Source organism: Channa argus, chromosome 5 (genome assembly GCF_033026475.1).
Source record: "Channa argus isolate prfri chromosome 5, Channa argus male v1.0, whole genome shotgun sequence".
Classification (NCBI taxonomy): domain Eukaryota; kingdom Metazoa; phylum Chordata; class Actinopteri; order Anabantiformes; family Channidae; genus Channa; species Channa argus.
Window position 1 is genome coordinate 27186274 of NC_090201.1, and position 21545 is coordinate 27207818.

Here is a 21545-nt window from a genome sequence, read left to right on the forward strand (position 1 = left end):
GATTCGGGAAGTGGACACCCTCTCTATTTTTAAGACTAGGCTTAAAACCGTCCTTTTTGATAAAGCTTATAGTTAAAGCTGCTCAGTCAACCTGAACTAGATCCGAGTTGAGATGCCCCCTCCCTCTCTTTTCTCTCTTGTGTTTGTCTCCACCACAAGCTATTAGCTTTCTGTCTTCTATCCCCTGTAGTTGTGCTTTTTCTTCTCTGCCTCCTTCTCTGTCTCCCTCTCACCTTCCTTTGTGCAGGTGTCCCCGGCTTTGGGGCTGTGTGTTTTCCAGCATGCAGCTTTTGTTGTTGCCCTTTTTCTTTTCTCTCTTTAATTTCCACTCACCCCAACAGGTCAAGGCAGATGGACGCCCACCCTGAGCCTGGATCTGCTGGAGATTTCTTCCATTAAAGGGAGTTTTTCCTCTCCACTGTGGCATAGAGCTTGTTCAAGGGGGAATGTTGTCTTGCCTCTAAATACTTGTATATTCTGGACTTTGTTATGTAAAGTGCCTTGAGATGACCTTATTGGGAAATGGCGCCATATAAATAAAGTTGAATGGAATTGAAAATTGCAGCAAAATGTGACTTTACAGTATATAGTTGTAGGACATCTCTTATTTCTGGCCTTTTGCAGAACCTATGCATTATGCAAAATTCATAAACCTGAGAATATTTGTATATTTTACCTGCCATCACTGAAAGAAGGAGCAGAAAAAAACTCTTCAACATGTTGGTTCCAGGGACTAAGATGTCAAGTCCTCAGTTATTTGTCTCCAGTTGGTTACTTCACTTTCTTCTTGTCCGTTTGTGTCCACTGTCAGTAAATGTCTCCAGTGCTTCCTGAATTTCTGACGTTGGCAACTTTTGAAACCTCTTGCCTCCACCTGTCCTTCTTCTTTTTGTCTGAGCTGTAACTTCTTCCTAATAACAAGAAATATGTGGTAGAAAGTCAGAAAGTAAAAAAAAACCCACAATAATATTTTAAGACAATATGTCGGAAATAATTGACTCAATAATTGACTAAGTATTCTCAGAGGTAACAGGGCTGACATGACACTGTCTATGATTCAATGGTTTCCTTTATATTTAATACAATAAATAGCTGCTGTCACATTTCTTATTCTCTCTCATTGCACATCTACAGACTGTTGAGAAGTGTTAAAATGTAAAAAATGTCACTGCATAAGTTTTCATCCCCTTTAAGTCAACATTTATCTCCGTCTCAATCAGGTTTCAACATTTGGATACTGGAAGACTTTTCCTTGTGCTCAGGTTCTGTCAGATTGTACAGGGATCAAGAGTGAGCAGCTCTTTTTAACCTTAACGCCCCTGTAAAACCCAAAGAGCCGACAATGGACTGTTCCTGACAGTGGAACTAAAATGGTTCCAGTTTCACACTCAATCAAAGAGCTTTGGTTTTGGCTAAGCCCAAAAACATTAGGGGTAGGTCAGGCACAAAAAACAGATTGTTAGGGTTAGTAAAACAACCCAAACAACAAGAACAACAGCAGTTGTTCTAATCTAGTACGAGACGTGCGTTTTAATGATGATCGTTAGTTATGCAGTTATTGTCTGATGTTCTCACAGTTTGTAGCCTTTTGTTATTTATCTTGTAACTTAAGTTTAACAAAGGATCAGACTACACAACATCAGCCCGATAACAGTCTGAGGCCGTTGGGACATCAATCGATGCCACACGTAGCATAACTTATGACCTCCCATCAAGAAGACGAAGTTTAAAAATTCTTCCCTCTTTTAAGAATAGAGACGCTTATAGGGCAACTTCACCAATTTTAAACTTGCTTTAGTTTAGTGTGTAAATGTACATTAATGCTTTTAAACTTCCCTCTGACTTCACTATATTAACGTATTTCTCTGCGTCTATCAATTTTTTATCAGTAAGATTTCAGATGATGTCATCTGGAGGAGCCCTGGAAAAGCAGGTTGACCCTGATTACAAACTCCATAGTGTGAGCAACTAGGTGACATAATCTGAACTAAAGGTTCCTCCAAGTGATGTCATCTGGAGGCATTTTTCAGCTTGAAGTAGAAAGATATTTTAATGTGGGGACGTCAGAGGGAAGTTTAATGGGACTAAACATTGATGCATAGTTATGAACAAGGTGGATTAAAGTTACTAAATGTGGAGGTTTCATGTCTCAGTTTGAATGATTGTGTTGTCCCAGAATTATACAGATTTATAAATTATATTATAAAATATAATTTCCTTGTTCTCAAAGGTGTTATATCCTCTAACACTGTAATTGAAGAGTAATTTATGGGGGAAATAAGAAGTACTAAGCAGTTAACCTTGAGGAAACTCATGCAATCACAGGGAGAACATGCAAACTCCACAAAGAGGCCACAGCCAGCCAGGGATTCAAACCAGGGACCATCTGGCTGTGAGGTGGCAGAGCGAACCACTTTACTACTGTGCTGCTGCTTTATATTATAGAAATATTAAACATAATATAACTTTTGAAAAAATGGAAAGACACAGTTGACTGTCTCATACTGTGAAGTTATGTTTTACTTTACTGTATAAAACAATAGATGCTCATTTAAGATTTTTTTATTTATGTATTATCAAGTTTTTAGCTTATAATTATTTAACCTCCTTCTCTGTCTCCGTCTCTCTGTCCCTTTCTGCAGCTGTGTGTTTTCCAGTGTGCAGCTACTGGTCCAACCAACCTGCCTGATGTTTTGTTGTTGCCCTTTTTCTTTTCTCTCTTTAATTTCCATTCACCCCAACAGGTCAAGGCAGATGGACGCCCACCCTGATCCTGGTTCTGCTGGTGGTTTCTTCCGTTAAAGGGAGTTTTTCCTCTCCACTGTGGCCTAGAGCTTGTTCAAAGGGAATGTTGTCTTGCCTCTAAATACTTGTATATTCTGGACTTTGTTATGTAAAGTGCCTTGAGATGACTTTATTGGGAAATGGCGCTATAGAAATAAAGTTGAATGGAATTGAAAATTACAGCAAAATGTGACTTTACAGTATATAGTTGTAGGACGTCTCTTATTTCTGGCTGTAATAAAGCACATTATCACGAGCCTTTTGCAGAACCTATGCATTATGCAACATTCATAAACCTGAGGATATTTGTATATTTTACCTGCCATCACTGAAAGAAGGAGCAGAAAAAACTCTTCATCATGTTGGTTCTGGATGCTGAGATCTCAGGTCCTCAGTTATTTGTCTCCAATTGGTTACTTCACTTTCTTCTTGTCCGTTTGTGTCCACTGTCAGTAAATGTCTTCAGTGTTTCCTGAATTTCGGACGTTGGCAACTTTTGAAACCTCTCGCCTCCACCTGTCCTTCTTCTTTTTGTCTGAGTTGTAACTTCTTCCTCTTAACAAGAAATATGTGGTAGAAAGTCAGAAAGTAAAAAATCCCCACAATGATATTTTAAGACAATGTGTCGGCTATAGCTGCTGCTGTCACATTTCTTATTCTCTCTCATTGCACATCTACAGACAGTTAAGAAGTGTTAAAATGTAAAATAAGTCACTGCATAAGTTTTCATCCCCTTTAAGTCAACATTTATCTCCGTCTCAATCAGGTTTCAACATTTGGAAACTGGAAGACTTTCCCTTGTGCTCAGGTTCTGTCAGATTGTACAGGGATCAAGAGTGAAAAGCTCTTTTTAACCTTAACGCCCCTGTACAACCCAAAGAGCCGACAATGGACTGTTCCTGACAGTGGAGCTAAAATGGTTCCAGTTTCACACTCAAACAAAGAGCTTTGGTTTTGGCTAAGCCCAAAAACATTAGGGGTAGGTCAGGCACAAAAAACAGATTGTTAGAGTTAGTAAAAAAAAAAAATTAGTCCTTCCTTAATGTCACATTCCCCTCCCCAGCTGTGCAGTGCCGCTCCAAGCCCGGTAGAAATTGGGGAGGGTTGCGTCAGGAAGAGCATCCGGCGTAAAAACTGTGCCAAATCAATATGATAATGATCCACTGTGGCGACACTGAACTCATGGAATAAGCCAAAAGGATCTACTACTACTTCCTTAATGTCACATCACATGTCAAATGACATGGATCACGTGAGGGTTGCAACAAGAACAACAGCAGTTGTTCAAATCTAGTACGAGACGTGCGTTTTAATGATGATCGTTAGTTATGCAGTTAGTGTCTGATGTTAGTGTCTCACTGTTTGTAGCCTTTTGTTATTTATCTTGTAACTTAAGTTTAACAAAGGATCAGACTACACAACATCAGCCCGATAACAGTCTGAGGCCGTTGGGACATCAATCGATGCCACACGTAGCATAACTTATGACCTCCCATCAAGAAGACGAAGTTTAAAAATTCTTCCCTCTTTTAAACTTGCTTTAGTTTAGCGTGTAAATGTACATTAATGCTTTTAAACTTCCCTCTGTCTTCAATAAAGTAAAGTATTTCTCTGCTTCTACCTATATTTTTTATCAGTAAGATTTCAGATGATGTCATCTGGAGGAGCCCTGGAAAAGCAGGTTGACCCTGATAACAAACTCCATAGTGTGAGCAACTAGATGACAAAATCTGAACTAAAGGTTCCTCCAAGTGATGTCATCTAGAGGCATTTTTCATCTTGAAGTAGAAAGATATTTTAATGTGGGGACGTCAGAGGGAAGTTTAATGGTATGTATGTACATGTACAGTACGACCCAAACTAGAATGAAAAGAAGCAAGTTCCCAATCAGTGAAGTTGATCAGTGGCAGCTTGTCCTGCTTCTTCTGAAAAGTTAAACCTACTGAGCTGTGACTGGTCAGATCTCTGACACAGAGACCATGTTATCACACATTACAGTATGGACCTGGTTTGTCTTGCTGTGCAGATGACTCAGGCGTCCTGGGACTAAAAATTGATGCATAGTTATGAACAAGGTGGATTAAAGTTACTAAATGTGGAGGTTTCATTTGAATGATTGTGTTGTCCCAGAATTATACAGAGTTATAAATTATATTATAAAATATAATTTCCTTGTTCTCAAAGGTGTTATATCCTCTAACACTGTAATTGAAGAGTAATTTATGGGGGAAATAAGAGGTACTAAGCAGTTAACCTTGAGGAAACTCATGCAATCACAGGGAGAACATGCAAACTCCACAAAGAGTCCACAGCCAGCCAGGGATTCAAACCAGGGACCATCTGGCTGTGAGGTGGCAGAGCGAACCACTTTACTACTGTGCTGCTGCTTTATATTATAGAATTATTCCACATAATATAACTTTTAAAAAATGAGCCTGGTTCTGCTGGAGGTTTCTTCCATTAAAGGGAGTTTTTCCTCTCCAATGTTGACTAGGACTTGCTCAAGAGGGATTTGTTGGGTTCTCTCTATACATCTTTATAGTCTGGACTTTATTCTGTAAAGTGTCTTTAGATGACTTTGTTGTTAATTGGTGCTATATAAATAAAGTTGAATTGAAATGAAATTGAATTAACATTTTGGCCACTAGAAGAATTTTTAAAAATTTGGGATATTATAAAGGCATATAAATGCTGTTTTCAGAATTTTGGAATCATATATTAATAGTGGGAGGTTCCACAAAATGACTTTAGAAATTAAGATTTTCTAGCAAAACGGTTTCTGCGTTGTAGTCTGGGGAATTTCCAAAAGTTATTTCATTAATTTTCTTTGTTTTGGTCGGAAATGTTTCGTTTTGAAGCAGAAGGGATAAAATCTCTGAGCTTAATTCAATATGTTTGCAATATATTGCTGTATAGTGCTGTGATGATTGTATGATTGTGTTTCTGTATATAATTTGATTTTGTGTGGAGGTTTTGTTTGGTACCTGCTTTGAAAAATAGAATTTAAGAAACTGATGCACTATCGGCCTTATTTGATAGAACTTTCCTTTTATTTTTGTGATCTTCCCACACAATCATCAGCTCAGCCCCCTCATCCCATCCACAACCCCCCCACACAAATAATCCTCCCAAACAAAAGACACAGCAGTCTTCACTACGTACATACACTTAGCATCTGGATTTGCTGTTTCCATTAAAGTTTCAGTCACTGAAAGCTCTACATTTCTAAATTATGCATATTTTAACAAGTACATCAGAAACCAGCTTTTTAAATGACATAGATACAGAGCACAAATTTCTTTCCAACCATTTCAAAGCATTTTTGATTCTTAAAGACATGGAGACATTTGACACATTTTTATAGAGGCACCAAATATTTTACCTGTTTTTGGCTGTTAGGAAGTAAAAAGCTATTGTTGTTACTTTATTACATATTAAAATCAGCTTGCTGCTAAAAATACTTGGCTGTTAGCCTTTCTGACCCAGAAATATGTAATGGGCAATAATCATTTCTTCAGTGCTGCTGCAGCTGGTTCACAGTGGAGCAGAGTTTAAAGAGATGGTTTGGAGTCGTGGACTGTGGCGTATGTGGAGTTTTGGTCGTTGTCTCTCACGGTGGAATATATGTTACTATTAACTTCCTCAGAGATGTTTTTAAAGGTGATTTCGGAGTAATCCATGAAGGCAGAGGGGTTTGTGGGAAAGTTGGCAGTGGCATAAACCGTTTTCATTGCAGCTCCTGGGTCTGTCTTCTGGGGGGGCTCTTGTATCTCTGCATAACTATGATCCTTCTGCTGTGGACAAAAACATTTCCGGTGAATAAACGTAAATACCTGAAAAACTGACAGTGTCATCAGCCTCAGTTGTTCTTTGTGGTAAATTACAGTCAGTAATGTCTCACTGAGACTCAGGGATCATGTAATAAATTAGAACTTAAATCACAGCTTTTAGGTGAACAGAGACACCATCGGTCCAGGGGGCGGCTCTGCTTGAGACATTAAATGAGGGAGGGGTGGTTGTGATCAGCAGGTGCACTATGCTTTTATTGACTCTAAACAGTTTGAAATACTTCTCTAGGGACATGCTGTCAGTAACCTGCAGAGGGGGGAGACCCTGGCAAATGAACCACACCCCTTGGTGTGTTTTGTCTGTCCCATCTGCATTACAGCAGGACACATGTCTCCACACAGTCCTTGGTAAAAGAGAGTCAGCTGTCATTCTGCTAGACTTTACCAAACAAGCACATCTTCATAATACCTCTTTGTTTTTCTGTTTTTCAGCTTTATTTCTTCTGGTTTTTGAACCTGGCAGGAAAAAAAGAGAAAATATATCAAATGGTTTGTATTCAGACATAAGTTGTTCTCTTTTTAATACATTCATTTATTCATGAAATCCATGCTTGTGGGCCCGTGTACTTCCACTAGCAAACGTTTTTAGCTTTTTGTGTTTAATGTTGTGTAAAGCTGTTAATAAGCTTCTTACGTATGAAGAAGAGAACCAGCAGGATCACAACCGCCAGAACAGCTGCACAGACGACTGCAGCTGTGACCCCAACCTGAGAATCACCTGCAAGACGAAACACACAAGAATAGGCAGAGAGCTGTAGTTAAACCATATCATCCAGAGCTCATCCTATATGTACAAAAACTCTTTTCTATTGGTGTCAGGACCCAAAAGCACTTGGCAGATACTTTATTCGACTGGACTGAGGGGACAGAAACTATGCGAGGAAGTGGTTAGAGGTACTGAGACTAGATATAGTATTATTATTGTTGTTGTTGTTGTTGTTGTTGTTATATACAGTAGAAGATAAGATACAAAACATTGGCAAAATGGTCGTTTTGAGCAGCAAACTGTAACTGGTTTGACAGACTCATAAATCCTTCAGTCGTCGTCAGCAGGTCTCTCACCATGAGTCTCAGCAGGTCCAGTAGTTGTCTGGTCTGAAGCAACAGAAGTCGTAATCGACGGTGTTGATGTAGTTTGAGGAGCTGTGGGAATAAATATAAGGGTCACAATTAGCAAAATGCAGAAGATAAATATCATTGAAATAAATCAATAGCAATTTTTTGCCTGCAAGGGTTTTGACCTCCTGCTAGTCTTTTTGAGTAATCTGATTACTTCCCTGACTGTTAATCATCATCACTTGTTCTCTGACTCTGTCTTGTGTTCGTCCACAGTTAGGAATTGTTTTCCTGGACTTTTAATAACCTGTTTTGTATGTTTATTCTTAATATAATTCACCTTGTCTCTGTATTTACCTGCCTTCTGACTCCACTTGTTTCCCCTCTGCTTGTTTCTTACACAAAACCTGACTTTAACCAACTTGACAGATTCATATTAACATTCCCCCCAATTATCCTCCTCATTGATCAGCAGGTCTCTCACCGTTAGTCTCTCCAGTAGTTGTCTGGTCTGAAGCAACAGAAGTTGTAATTGACGGTGTTGATGTAGTTGGAGGAGCTGTAGGAATAAATATAAGGGTCACAATTAGCAAAATGCAGAAAATAAATTTCATTGAAATAAATCAAAGTAGTTTTTATGAGCCTGGTAATTTAAATGACTTTTCAGAGAAATTATAAACTGCTTTACTTCTTCAATAAGAAACTGAAGAGATCAACAACACAAATAATTCTTTTATCAAAACCCAGCTGATCTAATAGGAGTATAACTCACTCAGAACCTGCAGTTGTATTTGTCTAAAAGCTGAACGATCATTTCCTTGATCTGATTTCACTCCACACCAGTAGACACCAGCGTCCTCTGAGGACACATCACTGATGGAGATGATGAAACCACTGTTGGTGTCAGTGACAGTGAACCTCCTGTTTGACTTTGGAGATGAATTTGTTGGTAAAATGTCTTCACAGATGAAGAAATCGTTCTCTTTGCAGAAAAACTTGACTGTGTCATTTTGTCTGAGATTTTCTGACATATCACATGTGAAGGTGACTTTATCTGTTCTGGTTACGATTTCAGGAAGTGGAGTCTGACAGTTTTTAAACTCTGCAAATGAAGCAGAAAAGTAAAACATGCAAAATATATCAGTGTAATACTGTGATAACATGATACAACTGTACAGAAGTGTGTACTCATTACCATACTTCATTATATTTGTACTATAATATGTGTTATATGTCAAAGAGGTTTCTGCTAAAGTTTGCTTTGCTTAGGAAACTTAAAAGATTCACTTTATTGGTCTGAATCCTTCATTCACTGAATTGTATCATTAAATCTGGAAAAAATTACAAAACAATAAAAATCATTGAAATTTCCTTTTTTATAAGAATCTAGTAAGAAAAAGTATTTTGTGTTTTTAACAATGTAAAATCTCTTTTGAAGAAAAAGGAAAAACGTTCTTTATTGTGTAGTTTTGTTTAGGATCATTGTTTAGGGAAATCTACATATTTTATAGGACAAACTCTCATCATCTTTTCTAACTGATACTATTTATCTCTGTTGGTGATTCAGTATCAGCACTGCACTTACTAACAAGGACAGTTCCTGCCATAATACACATCATAATTACTGCTGAGTTTGACTGTGAAGGTTAGTATCATGTCATTGTAGTAATTCTACTCACAAATCAGTAAAAGTATTTCAATTTAGTTTTAAAATTTTATTCTCCATTATCAGCTTCAGTGAGATTGATGGGGGAAAATGATAAAGACTTTAACTGGATACAGAATTTTATTTTAAAAGCCTGAAAAAGAAATATTAGTAGAATTTGTTGTTTAAGAACATTTGCTGAAGTTTATTTATAATGTTAAAGTTCATAGTACATTTATTAAACATTGTTCAATGCTGTTACTACTGCAAATACTAATACTACTAATAAATAATTAATAAATAAGCAGTTCTGCTAATGATAACATTGTTTGTGCAGCACTTTTCTTAACGCAGGTAAAGTGTTTTAACAAAGGAACAGAGGAACATTAATAACAATAAAAACATGCAAACTTTCTTACCGTATTTTAGTTCCACTTCCTTGAATGACTCAGATTGTCCGTTAAATTTACATTTGTAGTCTTCTTCGAAATCCTCAGGTTGAAGTTGTTTGATCAACACCTTGAGATATTTTGCTGTTGTGTTATGGTACAGAAATATTCTGCCTTTGTTTTCCCACTTGTCTTTAACTGTGGTTGTTATTGTTTGTATGCGATGAACTACATCAATCTGTTTATAAGTTTTTTGTCCTTCAGGATAGACACATATGAATTCAACCCATCCTCCTCTGCATCCATTCACTTCATATTCATGGTCACAACCTGTTGATCAGAAAGAAAAATTCATGTTCTGTCACAGTCTGAAATAATCCAGTTTTCTATTTGTCCATCAAGAAAGTGTCAGAAGTTTTGTCACCACATAATCTGTGATATGAATAACATGAAGATTTCATCAAACAGAAGCATATTCATATTGATGACCTGCCTGTCACTGCTTCAGCTGAGCCTCAATCATTTCTGTTGTGTGTTTTTTAATTCTGTCTGTTCCTGTTGTTTCAGTCATTTCTTTGGTTCTAACTTTAAACTCAGTGTTGCTTGTTGTTACACCAACATCTTTTTTATATTCTACCATTTATTTTGTGGTTCTTCTTTTATTAAGTATTACGTTTCATTCTGTATATGTAAATAAGAAAAACTTGGAGCTAAACAGAAGTTTGCTTTAAAAACATAGTTATGTTGCTGGTTTCAGTTATTTGCAGCAAAATGTGACTTTACAGTATATAGTTGTAGGACGTCTCTTATTTCTGGCTGTAATAAAGCACATTATCACGAGCCTTTTGCAGAACCTATGCATTATGCAACATTCATAAACCTGAGAATATTTGTATATTTTACCTGCCATCACTGAAAGAAGGAGCAGAAAAAAACTCTTCATCATGTTGGTTCTGGATGCTGAGATCTCAGGTCCTCAGTTATTTGTCTCCACTTGGTTACTTCACTTTCTTCTTGTCCATTTGTGTCCACTGTCAGTAAATGTCTTCAGTACTTCCTGGATTTCTGACGTTGGCAACTTTTGAAACCTCTCGCCTCCACCTTTTTGTCCTTCCCCTTTTTGTCTGAGTTGTAACTTCTTCCTAAAGCAAGAAATATGTGGGAGAAAGTCAGAGAGTAAAAAAAAATTGACTCACAGTATAAAAAGTAACCACATGGCCTCCTACACTGTCTATGATTAAATAGCTGCTGTCACACATGTTGTTGCTCTCTTATTGCACATTTCTACAGACTGTTAAGCAGGTTTTATAAAAACTCACTTCAAATTCACTGCCTGGTTGCATTGTTCATGTTCTATAGAGTATTTATCAAAAGTGTGAAGTTTCCCCACTTTATTTATTTATAATATGGATGTAAAATACAAGACATAAAATAAGTCACTGCATAAGTTTTCATCCCCTTTGAGTCAACATTTATCTCCGTCTCAATCAGGTTTCAACATTTGGACACTGGAAGACTTTTCCTTGTGCTCAGGTTCTGTCAGATTGTAAAGGGATCAAGAGTGAGCAGCTCTTTTTAACCTTAACTAACGCCCCTGTACAACCCAAAGAGCCGACAATGGACTGTTCCTGCCAGTCCATTTGTTGAAACAGATAGTTATCATATAGTAATCTACTGTGAAAATCCAGATCAGAAACATTCTGCACTGAAACTGTCTGACATGGTTTGGAGGTAGAGTGGTCGTTGTGAAAAACTTCCTCCTGCTGTAAGTGTATTGTGTCCTGTTCCTGTCGGTGTGTAACTTTGCCAAAACATTGTCGGACTCTGTAGTTTTCTCTGGACCCCTGATATACAGCCGCATGTTGTCATTCAACCTCTGGCTGTCTAGGTGATGCCCAGCAAACGATGTGGGAAACATAGATAATTGGAAACGATTTTGGGGAAAATCTATTCTGATGAGCAGAGATGGCATCATCCTACTTTAGATGTTGCAGCTTTCTTATCCAGAAATAGGGCTGGTTTTATTAGAAAACCAAAATTATGACAATCCAGAGTTGAGCCTAGGATGCAGAGATCCAGTCCTACACGTCTCTCTGCAGTGTCCTTACAACCGTCACCCCCCCACAACTCCCACATACCTATAGAGACTGTGTCTGTTCTCTCTCTCTTCTAAATCTCTGTTAGTAAATGACTTAAGTATTGTTCCAATCATCAATTTGATTAATGGAACGAGTCTTTAATCAACTCTCAGACTTTCTTTCCAAGAACAACTTCCTCGATGTCAACCAGTCTGGCTTCAAGAGGGGTCACTCCACAGAAACAGCACTACTGACTGTTGGAATTACTTGGAAAGTAGCCACCTTAATGTTACTCCTGCACAAGTTGATTAAATTGTTGATAATTCTGCAGCTTCACTATGTACAATACTCGATAGTGTTGTACATAGTATAGTGTTGCCCCTCTGAAGAAAGCAGTAAACTAGAAGAGGTGATCTTCATGGTATAGTTCACAAACACACAACTTAAAACAGGCAACACAAAAGTTAGAAAGGAAGTGGTGTTCTGGAAAAACAGTTAACAAATATACAAAAAAGCTCTGTGATGCCAGAACAGCATATTATTCATCATTAATGGAAGAAAATAAGAACAACCCCCGGTTTCTGTTCAGCACTGTAGCCAGGCTGAAGAGCCACAGTTCTGTTGAGCCTAGTTTTCCCTTAACTCTGAGCAGCAAAGACTTCATGACTTTCTTTATGAATAAAATTGTAACTATTAGAGAAAGAATTCACCAGATCCTCCCCCCAAAAATTACAGATAGACCTTCATGTACCTGTCTGCTAGACCCTATTCCAACTAAGCTGCTCAAGGAAGCTTTACCCTTAATAGATACATTCATATTAGATATCATCAATCTATCTTTAGAAACAGGCTATGTACCACAGGCCTATAAGGTAACTGAAATTAAACCAATACTTAAAAAACCCTGTCTTGACCCAGGTGTTTTAGCCAATTAAAGACCAATATCTAATCTCCCCTTTATTTCTAAAATCTTTGAAAAGGTAGTCGCAAAACAATTATGTGATCACCTTCATAGGAATAATTTGTATGAAGACTTTCAGTCAGGATTTCGAGTTCATCATAGTACAGAAACAGCACTGGTAAAAGTCACCAACGATCTTCTCTTGGCCTCAGATAATGGACTAGACATTTTATTACAGAGACTGGAACATGAAATTGGGATTACAGGAACTGCACTAGGTTGGTTTAAATCTTATCTATCTGATAGATTCCAATTTGTTCATGTTAATGATGAATCCTCCATGCACACAAAGGTTAGCTATGGAGTTCCACAAGGCTCTGTGTTAGGACCAATACTTTTTACTTTATATCTACTACTACTCATTTCAGCTTCTCCCAGTTCAGGATCATCATCCGCATGTTGATTTGGCACAGTTTTTACACCAGAAGATGCCCTCCTGACGCAACCCTCCCCAATTTTTACTGGGCTTCCCTGGCTTTGGAGCTGTGTGTCTTCCAGAGTGCAGCTACTGGTCCTACCAACCGATGTTTTGTTTTTGCTCTTTTCTTTTCTCTATTCAAGGCAGATGGTCACCCACCCTGAGCCTGCTTCTGCTGGAGGTTTCTTCAGTTATAGGGAGTTTTTCATCTCCACTGTTGCCTAAAGCATGTTCAAGGGGGAATTGTTGGGTTCCCTGTATACATCTTTATAATCTTGACTTTATTCTCTAAAGTGCCTTGAGATGATTTTGTTGTGATTCAATGCTATATAAATAAAGTTGAATTAAATTGAATTGATCACTGTCAGCAGTGTGTTTTTGTGTCTTTACTTGTAGTGATGGAGAAAAAGAACAACAACAGAAACACGATGTCATTAATAAAGGTTTATTTTTATGCTTTTCAAGGACACTGTTATTTGTGAAAACATTGATGAGGATTGAAATGATTAATTTTCTGCTGGGGATGTTTTGATGAAATTTTTGCTGTTAATACTGTAGATAAACCAAGATACAGTAGGTTTTTTGTAAAGTTACTTTTTTGAAGTGTTGAACTTTACTGTTTTACTTGCATTTGAAAAATTGTGCCTGTTTTAAACCCTGAACTTAGGCTGGTGACCCTCCCTGTCACATTTCTTTCTGCCTGACTCCATTGAACTCAATGAATTGCTGCCTGTTGGATTATTTTGTTCTCTCCCTCCATGAAAGTTGGTCAGTGGGTTTTAATGAGGTGGTCGGTGACATCTAGTCAGACTACACAACATAAGTCTGGAAACAGTTTGAATGTGTTGGGATGTCATCGACCTGCCAGAAGTTTTTTTTTTTAGCTTCACCAAACAATTAAATTTGACAAGGGTGTAGTTCCTCTCTGATCACAGTCTTTCTTGAGTCCCATCACAGCTGTTTTCATTGCAGTTCCTGAGACGGTCTTCTGGGTGGGTCCTGTACCTCTGCATAGCCACGATCCTTCCAAAAGAAAAACACAGGATTAATACTTTACTGTATATACAGGTCTCCCCCATAATACAACCATTTTAGACTAATATGTTAACTTACCCAACTTTTCTGTTTTTCTCTTCTATTTCTTCTGATTTTTGAGCCTGACACAGAAAAAAAAATAGTATGAATGGGGAAACACAAGGGGGCAGCAGAGGTGCAGTTTTCTTGCCTTGTCCATGGGCAAGATACTGAACCTGTGCAGTGTCGCCAGTAGAAGTTGGGAAGGTCTGCATCAGGAAGAGCATCTGAGAACAAACTGTGCCAAATAAACATGGGGACAAATAATCCACTGTAGTGACCCTGAGAATCAGAAATGACTCTGGGAAAAATTACAAATATGTTGACAAATCTAAATGTCCATCACATTTTAGTGGCCCCTGTAAACAGAAAGACCTGTTTGGGGGTTAGGAGTTGGTTTTAGGGTTGAGGTTCGAATTGGATGTAGGTTAAGATGAGGGCTGAGGTTGGGCCTTAACTTCTGAGGGTTAGTGTTAGACATGATGCAATCATAACCAGTTACTCTGAGTGTGTGTGTGTGTGTGTGGTAGTTTTTTGAACATCAACTCAGGTTTTTCCTTTGTGTGTTTTGCTCTTAGTTTATACCACTTTTCTATTGAGGTTTTTTGTTTAGACATGTTATTGGTTTTATGTAGATAATTGTACTGTAATAAATCTCTGGATAATTGTTCCATCCACTGTTTTCATCTGGTTTGCTCCCACCTGACTTTAAAGAACCTTTGATCTGATCTATTCCGATTCCTGAATTTCTTAAATGACGGCTCACCAGCCCTTATACCCCCAATGAGAAACGTTTGTGGGTGTGTTTCATGTTAGCAGCCTCTTACATGTGTAGAAGAGAATCAGTATGTTCACAACCACCAGAGCAGCTACACGGACGACTGTAGCTGTGACTGCAGCCAACTGAGATCCAGCTGCAGGACAAAACACACGACATAAGGGACTGTAACTGATGTGACAGAGGTTCATACAAAGCCCTTAATCCTCTGAAGAAACAGACGTCCAGGTTTCTGATGGCACTGAAACAAAGTCTAAGAGAAACATGGAGAATATGAAAACAGTTTTGCAGATTGCTGCAAAAAAATAAACCATCCTGTATTTAAAATATCCTCATGAATCCTGCCCAGAGGTCCTGTTGCCTGGTTCCTTTACATTCTGACTTCCTCAGGTCCCTGTTAGTTCTTGGACATGTCCATGAACTGTTGTCTCTTCTCTGTCATCTCCTACACTCTCCTTTCAATGTTGCAGCATAAGTGAGTCAGTGTGTTGGAGTCTTTTGTGTGTATTGGCTGTTGTTTCTTCCGTCTATGTCTTACACATTATCATCACTCCTGTATCCAGCCAGTCGTCCTAGATTAGCTACTGATGTTGTGCCTTTTGGTTTTTGCTCCGTCTTAAATCACGTCCAGTGTTTTCTCCCACTTTGCCACAAGAGGCTCAGGCCTCACTTGTTTCCCTGATTCACCTGCTCACCAGCCCCTCCCCTCCTGCTGTGTCCACTTTATTGTCCCTCCAATTTTACCACCTGACTCTTTGTCACCAGTCCCACACACCTGGCAGCCATTTTGTCTCCTCTCCGTAAAATTACCTGCTATTTTCTCTTGTTCAGTAACAGATTATCTTCACTGTTCACTCAACCTCAGCTTTCTTTTATTTCTCTGTGGTTTACCTTTATCCAGTTACCTGCACTTTTTCCCTCATGGGATTGTTTGCATTTGGACTCTTTGCAGTATTTTGTATCTGCACTCGAGTTCTCCAAATGTGACACCTGTCTAAGTGAAATTCGTAATGATTGAGGTTCTGGGTCTCTGAGGTGATGGTTGATGTTAGATACGTTGTTGGGATCAGACTACACAACATCAGCCCGATAACAGTCTGAGGCAGTTGGGACATCAATCGATGCCACACGTAGCAGAACTCATGACCTCCCATCAAGAAGACAAAGTTTAAAAATTCTACCCTCTTCTAAGAGTAGAGACGCTTATAGGGCAACTTCACCAATGTCAAACTTGCTTTAGTGTAATGTGAAAATGTACATTAATGCTTTTAAACTTCCCTCTGACTTCACTTTATTAAAGTGTTTCTCTGCTTCTATCAGTAAGATTTCAGATGATGTCATCTGGAGGAGCCCTGGAAAAGCAGGTTGACCACGATAACAAACTCAATAGTGTGAGCAACTAGATGACATAATCTGAGCTAAAGGTTCCTCCAAGTGATGTCATTTGGAGGCATTTTTCAGCTTGAAGTAGAAAGATATTTTAATGTGGTGACGTCAGAGGGAAGTTTAATGGTATTTATGTACATGTACAGTACAGAAATATGTCTGATTTTATTAGACAACAAAAATTATAACAATCCAGAGTTGAGTCTAGGATGCAGAGATCCAGTCCTACACGTCTTCCTGCAGTGTCCTTACAACCGTCCCCCCCCCCACAACTCCCACATACCTATAGAGACTGTGTCTGTTCCCCGACCAACTAAATTACATAAACTAAAAACGACCACAAGAGGAGTTAATCATGATAAACTAATAAAAGTTAAGACGACTCCTCTTACAGAACAAAACCCCAAAACTATTAAATGTGGATTATTAATTATCAGATCTTTCTCTTTTAAATCTCTGTTAGTAAATTATAAATTATTGTGTCTTAATGAAACTTGGTTACAGCAGGAAGAATATTTCAGTTTAAATGAGTCATGTTAATGATCATGTTCCTAGAAGCACAGGCTGAGGTGGAGGAGTAGCAGCAATCTTCCATTGTAGCTTATCAATAAACTCTAGACCTAAACATAGTTATGACTCATTTGAGAGTCTTACTCTTAACCTTTCACACCCAAACTGGAAAACTCAAAAACCACTATTATTTGTTATCGTGTACCGTCCTCCAGTCCCTCATTCAGAGTTTTTCATATCACTTATTCTCGGACTCTGACTCTTGTGTTCGTCCACACTTGGGAATTGTTTTCCTGGACTTTTAATAACCTGTTTTGTATTTTTATTCTTAATATAATTCACCTTTTTCTCTGTATTTACCTGCCTTCTGACTCCACTTGTTTCCCCTCTGCTTGTTTCTTACACAAAACCTGACTTTAACCAACTTGACAGTTTCATATTAACATTCCCCCCAATTATCGTCCTCATTGATCAGCAGGTCTCTCACCGTTAGTCTCTCCAGTAGTTGTCTGGTCTGAAGCAACAGAAGTCGTTATCGACGGTGTTGATGTAGTTGGAGGAGCTGTGGGAATAAATATAAGGGTCACAATTAGCAAAATGCAGAAAATAAATATTATTGAAATAAATCAATCGAAATGTAGTGATAAAAAATTAGACAAGAATAAAAATGGTTTTACTTCTTAAGAGTCATAATGGGTAAAACGCAGCCTTTACAATGTTCTCTATCCAGCTCTGACTCCCACAGCCACCTCACCTGTCTCTGATTTATTAGGCATTTTTTTACCTGCCAAGGATTTGATCTCCTGCTAGTCTTTTTGAGTAATCTGATTACTTCCCTGACTGTTAATCATCATCACTTATTCTCTGACTCTGGTTTGTGTCCACACCTGGGAATTGTTTTCCTCGACTTTTAATAACCTGTTTTGTATTTTTATTCTTAATATAATTCACCTTGTCTCTGTATTTACCTGCCTTCTGACTCCACTTGTTTCCCCTCTGCTTGTTTCTTACACAAAATCTGACTTTAACAAACTTGACAGATTCATATTAACATTCCCCCCAATTATCCTCCTCTTTGATCAGCAGGTCTCTCACCGTGAGTCTCAGCAGGTCCAGTAGTTGTCTGGTCTGAAGCAACAGAAGTCGTAATCAAAGGTGTTGATGTAGTTGGAGGAGCTGTGGGAATAAATATAAGGGTCACAATTAGCAAAATGCAGAAAATAAATATCATTGAAATAAATCAAAGTAGTTTTTATGAGCCTGGTAATTTAAATTACTTTTCAGAGAAATGAGAAACTGCTTTACTTCTTCAATAAGAAACTGAAGAGATCAACAACACAAATGATTCTTTTATCAAAACCCAGTTGATCTAATAGGAGTATAACTCACTCAGAACCTGCAGTTGTATTTGTCTAAAAGCTGAACGATATTTTCCTTGATCTGATTTCACTCCACACCAGTAGACACCAGCGTCCTCTGAGGACACATCACTGATGGAGACGCTGAAGCCACTGTTGGTGTCAGTGACAGTGAACCTCCTGTTTGACTTTTGAGATAATTTTGTTGGTAAAATTTCTTCACAGATGAAGAAATCGTTCTCTTTGCAGAAAAACTTGACTCTGTCATTTTGTCTGTGATATTCTGACATATCACATGTGAAGGTGACTTTATCTGTTCTGGTCACGATTACAGGAAGTGGAGTCTGACAGTTTTTACGTTCTGCAAATGAAGCAGAAAAGTAAAACATGCAAAATATATCAGTGTAATACTGTGTTAACATGATAGAAATGTACAGAAGTGTGTACTCATTACCATACTTCATTATATTTGTACTATAATATGTGTTATATGTCAAAGAGTTTTCTGTTAAAGTTTGCTTTGCTGAGGAAACTTAAAAGATTCACTTTATTGGTCTGAATCCTTCATTCACTGAATTGTATCATTAAATCTGGAAAATGTACAAAACAATAAAAATCATCCAAATTTCCTTTTTTATAAGAATCTAGTAAGAAAAAGTACTTTTTTGAAGAAAAAAGAAAAACGTTCTTTGTGTAGTTTTGTTTAGGATCATTGTTTAGGGAAATCTACATATTTTATAGGACAAACTCTCATCATCTTTTCTAACTGATACTGTTTATCTCTGTTGGTGATTCAGTATCAGCACTGCACTTACTAAGAAGGACAGTTCCTGCCATAATACACATCATAATTACTGCTGAGTTTGACTGTGAAGGTTAGTATCATGTCATTGTAGTAATTCTACTCACAAATCAGTGAAAGTATTTCAGTTTTGTTTTGCAACTTTAAAATATAACTTATTTTATTCTCTGTAATGAGCTTTAGTGAGATTGATGGGAGAAAATGATAATGACTTTAACTGGATACAGAATTTTATTTTAAAATAGAACATTTGCTAAAGTTTATTTATAATAATAAAGTTCATAGTACGTTTATGAAATATTGTTCAGTGCTGCTACTACTGTAAATACTAATACTACTAATAAATAAAAATAATAATAATAAATGAAGTTCTGATAATGATAAAAATTGTTTGTGCAGCACTTTTCTTAACGCAGGTAAAGTGTTTTAACAAAGGAACAGAGGAACATTAATAACAATAAAAACATGCAAACTTTCTTACCGTATTCCAGCTCCACTTCCTCGGATGACACATAGTATCTGTTAAATATACACCTGTATTTTCCAAAATCCTTAGGTTTTAGTTGTTTGATCAACACCTTGAGATATTTTGCTGTTGTGTTATGGTACAGAAATATTCTGCCTTTGTTTTCCCACTCGTCTTTAACTGTGGTTGTTATTGTTTGTATGTGATTAACTACATCAATCTTTTGACAGGTTCTTTGTTTTTGAGGACAGACACAAGTGAATTCATTCCATCCGCCTCTGCATCCCTTCACTTTATATTCATGGTCACAACCTGTTGATCAGAAAGAAAAGTTCATGTTCTGTCACCATCTGAAATAATCCGGTTTTCTATTTGTGCATCAAGAAAACAGAAAGTGTCAGAAGTTTTGTCACCACTTAATCTGTGATATGAATAACATGAAGATTTCATCAAACAGAAACATATTCATTTTTTGGAATATTTGAATATTTTACCTGCCATCACTGAAAGAAGGAGCAGAAAAAAACTTTTCATCATGTTGGTTCTGGATGCTGAGATCTCAGGTCCTCAGTCATTTGTCTCCAGTTGGTTATTTCACTTTCTTCTTGTCCGTTTGTGTCCACTGCCAGTAAATGTCTTCAGTGTTTCCTGAATTTCTGACGTTGGCAACTTTTGAAACCTCTCGCCTCCACCTTTCTGTCCTTCTTCTTTTTGTCTGAGTTGTAACTTCTTCCTCATAACAAGATATATGTGGTAAAAAGTCAGAGAGTAAATAAGTCCCCACAATAATATTTTAAGACAATATGCTGGAAATAATTGACTCACAGTATCAATAAACTTTAGACCTAAACATAGTTATAACTCATTTGAGAACCTTACTTATAACCTTTCACACCCAAACTGGAAAACTCAAAAAGCACTATTATTTGTTATCGGGTACCGTCCTCCAGTCCCTTATTCAGAGCTTTTGATGGAAATTTCTGATTTAGTGCTTAGTACAGATAAAGTCATTATAGTGGGTGACTATAAGTTCGTTTAATTCATTATTAGATTAAATTGGTTTTTACCCAAATTTAAATAAACCCAGTCACTGTTTCACTCACACGTTAGACCTTGTTCTTACGTATGGAATTGAAGTGGATAATTTAACAATATTTCCTCACAACTCTCTTCTGTCTGACCATTTTTTAATAACATTTGAATTTACAATAACGGACTATATAGCAGTTAGGGAAAAATTCCACTATAGCAGATGCTTAAGTGCAAAAGCTGTAAACAAATTTAAAGAAATTATTCTTTTATCATTTGCTTCACCATATGTTAATACAATGGAAAGTAGTCTTCTTAATGTTACTCCTGCACAAGTTGATTAAATTGTTGCTAATTCTGCAGCTTCACTATGTACAATACTCGATAGTGTTGCCCCTCTGAAGAAGAAGGCAGTAAACCAGAAGAGGTGATATTCATGGTATAGTTCACAAACACACAACTTAAAACAGGCAACGCAAAAGTTAGAAAGGAAGTGGCGTTTCAGAAATTTAGAAGAATCTCATTTAGCCTGGAAAAACAGTTTAACAATGTACAAAAAAGCTCTCAGTGATGCCAGAACAGCATATTATTCATCATTAATAGAAGAAAACAAGAACAACCCCCGGTTTCTGTTCAGCACTGTAGCCAGGCTGACTAAGAGCCATAGTTCTGTTGAGACTAGTTTTCACTTAACTCTGAGCAGCAACGACTTCATGACTTTCTTTATGAATAAAATTGTAGCTATTAGAGAAAGAATTCACCAGATCCTCCCCCCAAATATTACAGATAGATGTAATGTACCACAGGCCTATAAGGTAGCTGTCACGGCCGTGAGTCTTAGTCTTGTTGCCTTGGTGATTGGTACTTCCTCACTCTGTTTTCCTCTCCTCTCCCCTCCCTGCCGATCTGCAATTAGTCTCATGCCGCTCACCTGTTGCCTCCCTTTATATACTCCGCTCACCT

The 21545-nt window shown here is 37.6% G+C and overlaps 2 protein-coding genes across 5 annotated transcripts; both read right to left on the minus strand.

Moving 5' to 3' along the window:
- Positions 1 to 5834: 5834 nt before the first annotated feature.
- On the minus strand, positions 5835 to 10758 carry LOC137127139 (CMRF35-like molecule 8). Of its 3 annotated transcripts, none has more exons than XM_067503630.1 (8): positions 10626 to 10758; positions 9753 to 10052; positions 8461 to 8790; positions 8173 to 8247; positions 7695 to 7775; positions 7267 to 7350; positions 7042 to 7088; positions 5835 to 6575 (listed from the first exon to the last, which is right to left on the minus strand). In XM_067503630.1, exons 1-8 carry the CDS (start codon positions 10666 to 10668, stop codon positions 6336 to 6338), a joined length of 1200 nt encoding a protein of 399 aa, XP_067359731.1. In that variant the 5' UTR covers positions 10669 to 10758; the 3' UTR covers positions 5835 to 6335. The 3 variants fall into 3 exon arrangements, with proteins under 3 accessions (XP_067359731.1, XP_067359730.1, XP_067359732.1); XM_067503629.1 differs by having other exon boundaries at positions 5836 to 6578; XM_067503631.1 differs by lacking the exon at positions 8173 to 8247 and having other exon boundaries at positions 5837 to 6578.
- A 2894-nt stretch (positions 10759 to 13652) lies between these two features.
- On the minus strand, positions 13653 to 20269 carry LOC137127142 (CMRF35-like molecule 6). 2 transcript variants are annotated; one of them, XM_067503637.1, is made up of 8 exons: positions 20048 to 20269; positions 19569 to 19865; positions 18317 to 18646; positions 18023 to 18103; positions 17415 to 17489; positions 15081 to 15167; positions 14293 to 14336; positions 13653 to 14202 (listed from the first exon to the last, which is right to left on the minus strand). In XM_067503637.1, the coding sequence occupies exons 1-8, from the start codon at positions 20088 to 20090 to the stop codon at positions 14143 to 14145; spliced, it is 1017 nt and encodes a 338-aa protein (XP_067359738.1). In that variant the 5' UTR covers positions 20091 to 20269; the 3' UTR covers positions 13653 to 14142. The 2 variants fall into 2 exon arrangements, with proteins under 2 accessions (XP_067359738.1, XP_067359739.1); XM_067503638.1 differs by lacking the exon at positions 17415 to 17489 and having other exon boundaries at positions 20048 to 20268.
- Positions 20270 to 21545: the final 1276 nt, after the last annotated feature.